General features: G+C 43.0%; 2 protein-coding genes across 5 annotated transcripts in view; one reads left to right on the forward strand and one right to left on the reverse strand.

The window, feature by feature from the left end:
• epb41l4b (erythrocyte membrane protein band 4.1 like 4B) overlaps window positions 1–4,392 on the forward strand; it is a 17,786-nt gene extending 13,394 nt beyond the window's left edge. For 2 of the 3 annotated variants that reach the window (XM_031576462.2, XM_031576463.2), the window contains exons 16-23: window positions 86–219; window positions 362–468; window positions 966–1,052; window positions 1,556–1,605; window positions 1,750–1,809; window positions 1,922–2,045; window positions 2,215–2,297; window positions 2,600–4,392. In XM_031576462.2, coding sequence (XP_031432322.1) covers window positions 86–219; window positions 362–468; window positions 966–1,052; window positions 1,556–1,605; window positions 1,750–1,809; window positions 1,922–2,045; window positions 2,215–2,297; window positions 2,600–2,681 — 727 coding nt within the window. In that variant the 3' untranslated portion in view covers window positions 2,682–4,392. The remainder of the gene's footprint in view (window positions 1–85; window positions 220–361; window positions 469–965; window positions 1,053–1,555; window positions 1,606–1,749; window positions 1,810–1,921; window positions 2,046–2,214; window positions 2,298–2,599) is intronic. The other variant, XM_031576464.2, reaches the window with a different exon arrangement.
• A 247-nt stretch (window positions 4,393–4,639) lies between these two features.
• The window catches only part of esrp1 (epithelial splicing regulatory protein 1), a 10,024-nt gene continuing 4,663 nt past the window's right edge, over window positions 4,640–10,000 (reverse strand). Inside the window, exons 10-16 of one of the 2 annotated variants that reach the window (XM_031576989.2) lie at window positions 9,743–10,000; window positions 8,667–8,921; window positions 8,222–8,414; window positions 7,386–7,509; window positions 7,104–7,206; window positions 6,465–6,550; window positions 6,108–6,227 (exon numbers count right to left, since the gene is read on the reverse strand). The exon at window positions 9,743–10,000 is cut by the window's right edge and continues 101 nt beyond it. In XM_031576989.2, coding sequence (XP_031432849.1) covers window positions 6,473–6,550; window positions 7,104–7,206; window positions 7,386–7,509; window positions 8,222–8,414; window positions 8,667–8,921; window positions 9,743–10,000 — 1,011 coding nt within the window. In that variant the 3' untranslated portion in view covers window positions 6,108–6,227; window positions 6,465–6,472. Of the gene's footprint in view, window positions 6,228–6,464; window positions 6,551–7,103; window positions 7,207–7,385; window positions 7,510–8,221; window positions 8,415–8,666; window positions 8,922–9,742 lie in introns of both variants that reach the window. The other variant, XM_031576988.2, reaches the window with a different exon arrangement.

The following is a 10,000-nucleotide window of genomic DNA, read 5'->3' on the forward strand; positions in this document are numbered from 1 at the left end:
TTTTTTTTAAAGGTCTGACAGATTTTTTTCCCCCAGAGGAAATAGGTTGTCAAAATGTTGTTTCAAAAGTTGAGATGTTTTGTAGCTTTCCAATGAGCAGCGCAGATGCCCAGCGCTTCAGCATGGAGGAGAATGAATATTCCGGACAGTTCCACCACTACTGCCCTCACCACATCTACAGCAACCAAGAAGCACTAGGCCTAACACTCTCAAAGCCCAGTGAGTCCACACTGTTGTGGTTGTGTTCATCGATGAGTGTGGTTGTTCTGCGGGTGTATCTCTTCTGCAACTCCACGGTGGGAGTAAGTGTTAATAGGAGCATGTGTGTGTGTGTGTGTGTGTGTGTGTGTGTGTGTTTTAGAAGCGTGGGCCATCCCCATGCAGCAGCAGCAGCAGCAGCAGCAGCATCAACAGCTGGAGTCAGTGATGGACTCTCCCTGGCCGACTCTACACATCAACATCAACACGGTCAGAAACGGGGATTACACTTCTTTAATACAGAGGGGGGGATTTCCATGTTCTTGTAAAGAGGAGGATTTTAGAGTTTCTGAGGTGAAATGTTGGATTAAAAGAGACAGATTAGTGAGAAAGAGAAACTAATACCTTCTCTTTCTCTTTAACTGTCTTCCTCCCCTCTGTCTCGATCCAATTCAGTCTCTCTCTCTCTTCTCAAACCCCCTTCACTCTCTCATTCCCTCTTTCTTTCTCGCTCTGTCCTGTTTTAAATTTAATAATACATTCTTAGTGTAATGCTTGTCTTTCTTAATGAGAAAAAAAAAATCAATACCTTTTTTTTAAGTGTATGCCTCAGAGAAATATTTCCACAACCATTACTTGCTCCTGACATTACAAATCCCCCACCCCCACCCCCCAACAAATCCTGCTCTGACAATCCTGCTCTGACAGCAGCAATAATAATAATAATAATAATAATAATAGGAGTAATATTAAACTCTCACGGTCAGGCGGAGGAGAAGCCCTTGTCTGAAAAGAGCCTCCCCTCGTCCCCGTCCCTCACAGAGGAGCAGATGAAGAAGAGCAACATCCTCATGGTGAGTGAGTGACAGCTGAGCTGAGGTCAGCCGGTGCAGGGTCATCCCACAGGCCATCAGACTGTGCCCGGGGCTGATTGGGGTGGGGGGGTTCATGCATGCAGATTACAAAGTATTATGATAGAGGATCTGCTATGTTGAATGAGACCACTATGCGAGCTGTCGTGGTCATTATATTATGGTTCATCCTATCTCTTTGAGATACAGAAGGAAATGTGAACTGTTGACCTCTATTTGTCAGACGTTCATCTGGCAGTGAAAACATTTTCATTCTCACTTTTTCTCTCAAACCTCCATTTTAATAATGAATGAAATCCTATCAATTCAACTGCATAGCTTATTATTTCCATCCTGGCTGATTTTCCATGACGTAGAAATTGTATCCATCTCCTCCGAGCAGACTAGGGTCCAGAAACCCCTCCGAAGTCTCTGAGTTGAGAGCAAGCCTACCTGTAATGATTTAACTTGCACTTGACTGACCATCACTCTTTATCTGCTGTTAGGTTGCAAAGGTTGAGAAGGAACACTCCTCCCCTGCAGCACAGCCTGCCAGGTAGTGTTCTCACACTCAGACACACACATACACACACATACACACACACACACACACACCTGTAAACACACTTATATATGATATAAAGGTATTAAATAAAGCTGTCACAAAATCAGATTTTCTTGATTTTCCTATCCACCTTAGATCTCATGAATCAGAAAATCCTAAAGATCGCCGCCGAAGACTGGTCAGACAGTATAGCTTGTAAGTCACATGTACAAGCACACACACACACACACACACACACACACACACACACACACGTATATATATAACCACTGGGCTTACGTGCTGCCTATGGCTGTTTGTTCTACAGTAACCATAGTGATGAAGATGATCTCCCAGAGGCCCTTGCAGCAATCTCCTCACAGAGCAGCATGGTGAAATCTGGCTCCACCAGCTCACTGGATAAACAGATACAACCACCCATATACCCACCGGTAATGACAGTGTGTGTCTTTGTGTGGGTGTGTTTGCATGTATCCGTGCTCATCCATGTGTGTGGGCCTTCGCATACGTGTGTGGGTGTTTTCATGCGTGTGTAAGTGGGCATATGTGGTGGAAGTGTGTATTTATGAGCATGTCTGTGATTGCTTCGTTATTCTGTAGCAGATGGAGATGTGTGACTCTCCACTGTTCTACCAGACCTCCCTCCCACACCTACTGCCCTGTGTGCCAGCACACACTGAGAGGTGAGACACACAAACACACACACACATGCATGCTAACACACACTCGCACTATCACACAAACACACACACACATGCATGCTCACACACACTCGCACTATCACACAAATACACACATGCATGCGCATGCTCACAAACTCTGTGTCATTAGCATGCATGGACAGACAAAAAAATGACTCAATGACTTCAACCTGACTCAACCTCTCTCTTGATTGTATGTATGTGTTCTTGTGTGTCTACCTTTGTGTATGTGTGTGCCGATTTGTTTATGTGTGTATCTGTGTGTGTGTGTTTGTGTATGTTAGTGTGCGTAGTAGTAGTAGTACGGAGGATCTGAAAATGGACAGAGAAAAACTGCTGAGGACTCTACTGATGACCGAACTCTGAGACTTTTACAAACATATACACGTACACATACACACACACACAGACACATATACACTGATGCACATATTTATATTGGTATGTTTTAAAATGCTTTCAGATTTCCTAAAGTCACTTAAATAATTGGGAATTGAAATACCACAGGACAGAGCCAAGTATAATGGGCAGGACGTGCAGATGTTACCCAGAGATTTCACATGAGATGCAGCCTGATTTTGGCTCTTAGTTCAATCTTACGTGACGTCTCTGGTATTTAGTCGTTGGTCTTTAGTGTTAAGTCTTCAGTTTATTTACAACTGTGTGTATGAGATGGAAAGCGAAAGCTTGTGAGGGTGACTGTGTGAGAGAAAGAGACATGAATTTCTGTTCATGTCTGTGAAGGAGAGAATGCTTGTAAATCAGTGAGACAGAGAGAGATAGAGAGAGAAAGAGAGAGAAAGAGAGAGAAAAAGAGATGGTAAAAGACAACACACCCCATCCATCAGCATGCAGACTGGTGGAGTGATATCTTTGTTGTGTTGTTTTGGACACAGTTGCCAAGCAACGTCCAAGAAATCCATCCAATTTTTATCCTCACCAATCTGTTCTTTTAGTCTCAATAACCAGACATGAAGAAACAGTCTGACAGATCTGCGGGCTGTACGGACTGCACTTTTTACTTGCGGGTGCCTACCTGTTTCCATTTTACTGATATGAACCATTTAAGGACTACATGAGTGCTATATCATACCGTCATAAAAAAAGCTAAATTGCCAGTGCTGGCAAAACATTTCACATTAATTTAATTGCTTTGAAAGCTTATGGTTGAAATAAGCCTTTTTGCAATATGGCCCTGAAATCCTGATGGGACCATTGCGATTACTAGCAGTGTCAAATGCTAATGCAGCTCTGATTATGCGGAGAGTATGAGGGTTTATACTGTTCTCATGTGGCTGGAACCTCTTAATGGGGAGTGGATCAATGGCATCAGCTCTCTGCCTCCTCCCTCTCCACTCTCTTTACATATTGAGGGGCAACCCATTAGATTGCTGTCATTGCTGAAACTGTTTGAAAGTGGTGTGTTGGTGCATGTGAGAGAGAGAGCGAGAGGGTGTGTGTGTGAGGATGTGTGCTGAGATTGTATTGGTGCATTTTGGTAAGACTCATAGGTTAGGTTATACATCAGGATGAAGAGCTTTTGTGTGCTCAGTAGAGAGAGAGAGAGAGGGGTAAGCCTTGTAAATGACGCTTCATGACAAGAGTTTTTAATCGTGCGTTACTGACATGAGCAATTACAGAGAAATGGACAAAAAAAAACTCCTCCCCAAAATGTTAGCACAGTGACATTTCAGTTTAATGGCATTTTATCTTAACAAGGTTTGAACTTACTGACACGGATTCATCCAACGCAGGCATGGCAACTGACCAGAGGAGGGCGCCAGACACCACCAGTATAGAACTCCCACCTGAAAGTCTAAATTCTTAAACCTCCTTCATTCTTGCAGATGTGAAGCTGTAAATCGGTTCTTTTACACTGAAATGTTTGTAAATAGTTTATGTATGTATGACAGACGTATGTAAACAGATCGCTCTGAGTGCAAACAGTAGTCTGAATTCCTGTTCACAGAGCTGCCCTTAGCAGGCAGCCAAGCCTGTATTTCTGTCTCCTTGTGGACATTTTTCTTATGCATCATTGATATTTCACATCTTGTAAATAAATTCAAGTGACTTTAAATCGCTAATGTGTCATATTTTATGTTTTTCTGCTGCTTGAAAGTAGCATGTGAACAAACACACTACACACGCATATAAACTGGACTAGGGTACCGGTTGAAATGAAGCATAAACGTCCACAGTGACTATTTTTATGAACTGGTCAGCATGGTACAGACAGCTTGGTCAGATATTGTATCAGATGCCTGCTGCACGTCTACTAGTACAGATCATGTCAACACAATAATGTACATAATAATCAATCAAAATATTGTTCAGTTTCTTTATTCAGCTTCTGGGTCAAATTACATCAAATCGTGTTGTACTTGTACAAACTCATCTACTGTAGTGTACATCTACTTTAGGAGGAAGGCTCATATAGATGCGGACACACTTTAGCAACATACCTACACACAAAATGCTCCCAATGTATACACACATACACACATAGGTGAGAAATAGCTGTTTGTTCATCAGGGAGGTTCATTCACATTATGATCCACTTGTGATTCCCGTAATGAACAGGTTTTTTTTATTAATGCCTGGTATTTTGATATTGGAAGACTTGGAATGGATGTCATGCTGAACCAGCATTATTTTTATAATTCTACAGCCTTCCCACACCTATGCACAGACAAACATAAAGCACGATCATTTTTGTAATCAACAGTGCATTTAAATTTGGCATAAACTGTAAACACAAGCATAAATGTAACAACTTCATTCACAAAGAAAAAAACAGATTTAAATTTGTTTTAAAAATAGAGCGCTACTTCAAAAATCCTAAAAGCTACATTTAAAACTAGAAAGTAGACATACATAGATATACAAAAGATAAAAAGTACTGAAAATATATTCTCATCGTCATTATCTGAGACTATGTTTCTGTCCATCGGACTCACAGGCACTCACAGAAACTGTCACACATAATGGTTATTCTATGATGTTCTCTGACGTAACACACTGTTTTAATTATGCTTTCTATCCTAATGAGTTTTTTGGCCTCCTGTGGAATGAGCCTTTCTGCAATTAGCCATCCTGTAGCTCAACTAGCAGAGCAAGATAACTACACCATGCTCACGCTCACCACACTCTGAACAGAAAGTAGGCTCCACTTGTGGGGTTGGTCGTTCTGGATAACAGGATCTGCTAAATGAATACATCTGTAGGTAATGTGCCTTTGCTGTAAGACAAATGGACGCATTCCTGGAGTTCCCTGAGAGCTTGGTGAAACACAACAGACATTATAAAATAGCTATAGGTGATGGCGATTTTCACACACAGACACAAAAACTATTTATTGAGGACAAACATGTAAACATGAACTATTATTACTCTCTCTCTCTCTCTTTCTTTCTTTCTTTCTTTCTTTCTCTCTTTCTTTCGTTATCTCTCACTCTCACACACACACATATTCACATATAATAACAAAAACTAAATCTTTTGGTGTTATAGGTGCAATTTGGTAAAAAATTTAAAATGCTCTGCAAGCAATTTCTCCGATATTACCGTACAGTAAGCATCAACATACACAAAAGACAAGGAGAATTGTTCATTGTTATCCTTCAGATATGTCATTTTTTTGTAAGTCTGGAAGATTAAAAAAAAAAATTCACAGCAGAAAACACTGACTGCACATTTCTGTATAAATAACTAACATTAATATGTCTGAGAACACAAAGAACATTTGCACAGCTACTGGTAAATGTATACAAAAGTCCTCATTTGTACACATTATGTTCTGTTCCAAGACAGCTGCAGGTCCAGCAAAGCTCCAACTCCCAGACTCTGTTCTGTGAATGATTGCTTGGCAGAGAGCAAGGCAGGAACTGTTACCATGACGTCACTGTTGTTGGTCTGCAAAAGGGGAAGGTGATATTTTGCTGTGATATTCGGCCCTTCTCCCGTCACAATGCCCTTTAACATCTGTCTGTTATCCTCAAACCCACACACCACACCCTTCTCCCAACACCACAGCCATGACCTTCAACACACACACACACACACACACACACACACACACACACACACACAGCCCCACCCATACACACATGCACCAAGAGACACTAATACAGGTTTATAATCCTCCCTTACCTCCCTGTTTAAATACACACCCATTCTTTGGGGTGCGTGAGGTGGGTGTGCTCAAGTGTGTGTGAGAGGCCATCAGGAGGTGAATACTGGACAGAAATGAAAATGTATGAGACAGAGAGTGTGTAATAGTGGGGTGTAATAGGTTAGGGTTAATAAGTGCATGTGTCTGTCTGTCTGTCTGTGTGTGTGTGTGTGTGTGTGTGTGTGTGTGTGTGTGTGTGTGTGTGTGTGTGTGTGTGTGTGTAATCACATGCAAAAACTCTGACTCAAGTTGAAACAGGTTTTAAATCCAAAGTACACCCCACCCAAACCTGTGTGGTGTATGTGGGGGGTAGACTAGTTCTTCTGGTTGTAGGAGTGGGAGAGCTTTCAGATTCACAGTAGAATCTTGAGCTGGAGCAGTTGTTGCCATTAGAAGATTATGCTGAACACAAACCCCAACATGTCACTCAGGTTTCCCATCCTACGCTTACTCATTCTCTATTAAGCTGCTCCTGAACCGCAACATGATGTGTGTGTGTGTGTGTATGTGTGTGTGTGTGTGTGTGTGTGTGATGTATGTGTATGTGTGTGTGTGTGCGTGAGAGCAGGACATTCAGACCCAACAGGTGTGCCTGAGAGTGGGTTGTGAGGGGTTACCTGGCCGACTCCGCTGGGGAGGGTGTGTCCAGGTGCTGGTAAAGCGTGGCACTGAGAGGATCCAGGCGGGAAGAAGCCCAGAGTCGGAGGGGAGCCTGGGGGACTGGGTTCAAATAGCCACCATTAGCAAGTAAAGGTGACCAGGTTTCACCAACACACACACACACAGACACACACACACATCCACACACACGCACACACCCACACATACAAACATACTTTCTCCTTCTGTATTAATAGACTAAGCCCTTTGGCATTTACTGCTGTTGTTGAGTGTTCTACCTGGGATAGTACGTCGTGTAGAAGGGCAGTGGGTGTGTATTGACCAGAAAGTGGGCTGGATAAAGAGCTGCTTCCATGGGAAGCCCCACCCCCATGTGTGGAAAGAAAGAGGGGCTGGAGACACCTGCAAATGCAAATATTCAAACATGTTCACCTACTTTAGACACACTCATATCAAACCCTGAAAGCTACACTCGTACGGTTGCAATAAATCTACAGTATACAAGTGGAGTCTGTGGAACAGTACACTGATGTGGAGACCAGGACGCTTTGCCTACCAACAGGATGGGAGGAAATTCTATATGTAACTTCCCAGATGATCAATTAGATTGCTGATACACAGTTGTGCCTCAGTGAAATCTACATTTGATACTGGAGTAATGTCTGATATACCCATCATGTTTGCAGCAGTAGCATGCCAGAAACTGATCTGAACTGGAGTAATGTCTGATATACCCATCCTGTTTGCAGCAGTAGCATGCCAGCAACTGATCTGAACTGGAACCAAAGCTGACCCTCAATCAACAGATGCATTAAGTTACTGGCCATGTGTGGACACACAAACATTCCCATTCACACTATGACGCACCGAGTACACCACCATCATTTAATCTCTACTAAATCTCTACAGGCTACCCCTGCACCAGGTTTGAGTGACAGCATGATTTAAACTCCCTCGCCCATGTGATCATCCCAAATGTTCCTTAAAAAATTAAAAGATTCACACCATGATTCACCACACCTGAAGAGAATGTTTTAGATTGAGTGATAGAGCTCCCACACCTACCAGCCAATGGGAAAGCACCTTGCCCCAGCACACTTACGCCGTAACTTACATGGTGGTGGGGACAAGCCCCGCCCGTTTGGGCCCACAACCCCGCCCCTCAGTAAAAGCCGCATGTCATCATGGGAACACTGGAACACCTCGACATAGCGCTCCCTTAATAGATGGCGGTGACATCGTTGCGCAGTCAGGAAAGCTCGCTCCGGAGAGGACATCTGGATGAAGCACTCGCCAGACGGACGCCCCTTCACAAACACACACACTGTTAATGTAATCTGCATGTGTGTGAATGTGGGTGTACATGAGTCACTCCGTCAGTATGAGTATCTTATCGTATGAGTTTTTTATGTGCATTTGTCTATAGTATTCAATTCAATTCAATTCAATTTTATTTATATAGCGCCATAACAATACAATTGTCTCAAGGCGCTTTACAGAGCCCAGAGCCTGAACCCCCTTAGTGCAAGCACAATGGCAACAGGGGTGCTGTATAGTACCTGTGAGTTGAGCACCATGTGGACTCCATGTGGTGCAATATCTGCAGTAAATTCCCCCAGGAACTCTAGAATGTTCTGTATCGTTGTGTCGTAGGGCAGACCTCGCAAATGCACACAGTCACGAATGCTCGTTGTCACTGGAAATGCACCTGTTGCCAAGGGTAACAGTCCTGTTGCTAATGGTGATGGTACCACAGAAAGCAGTGGAGAAGGTGCCATTGAAATCAGAGGAGTTGAGGAGAACCTGTTGCATACCTGACACACACACACACACACACACACACACACACACACACACACACACACACAGATGACAAACACATCATATTCAATACGCTAGTTTACATCATACGTCACACATTCAAACACATACACAAGTGCATATACACAATTTTGATGGTTGATGATTAAAGGTACACATTGTGAGTCAGGCAAAGGTTTGTTGATATTTTAGCTGAACGGCCAATTATATTAATATATATTATTATATAGACTTTGTTTTTTTCTCATTTACAGAGCCAGAAATTAGCGCACATCACGGAACAGACATCTTAAAGGATAGTGCAACAAAACTGGTATTGAATTAGAATCATGGACTGCACCTTTAAAGACTACTGACAGGGGTGCTGTGTGTATACACTGGAATAACACACACATACATAAACACACACAGATGACCCCTGGGGTGGGCTTGTACGATTCTGAAGGGTTTAAGGAGTTTATGATCATGAGTTCTGGAGTACAAAGGAAGCTAATATTTTACTGCCCTCTGTAAGCAATGTTTGCTCAATGAGGTGTGTGCATGGATAATGAGTGTGCTCACTCTGGCACTGACAGAGAGCACAGGCAAGGTACACACACACACACACACACACACACACACACACACACACACACACACACAGGAGTACATATACAGCCATACAGAAGCACATACCTGGTTCATTGGTCTTAAAATAAAATTGTTACATAGAACTATACACACATAACTGTGCTGATTTGTTTCGGCAATCAAAAATGTTGAATGCTTTGGCATGCAATTTCACTAACACGCAGACACACACACACACGCCTACCTGTGTGACCTCAGCGGCTGTGCTCTTGAACAGCTCAATGTAGCGTTTTCCAAGACGCTGCTTATGTTTCTTGAGGGCCATCTGAGCATGCTCCTCTGACGAGAACAGCACAAAGGCATCGCCAGTGGGCCGCCCATCAGCATATCTGACCAATAAGATCCCATCAGTGCCACCTGCGACCTGGCATCCTCCGTTACTGGACCCTTTCACCTGGCAAACTCCGTCTTTGGTATCTACTACTTGGCACCCTAAAAAGAA

The sequence above is a fragment of the Clupea harengus genome, chromosome 11, assembly GCF_900700415.2.
Source record: "Clupea harengus chromosome 11, Ch_v2.0.2, whole genome shotgun sequence".
Lineage (NCBI taxonomy): Eukaryota > Metazoa > Chordata > Actinopteri > Clupeiformes > Clupeidae > Clupea > Clupea harengus.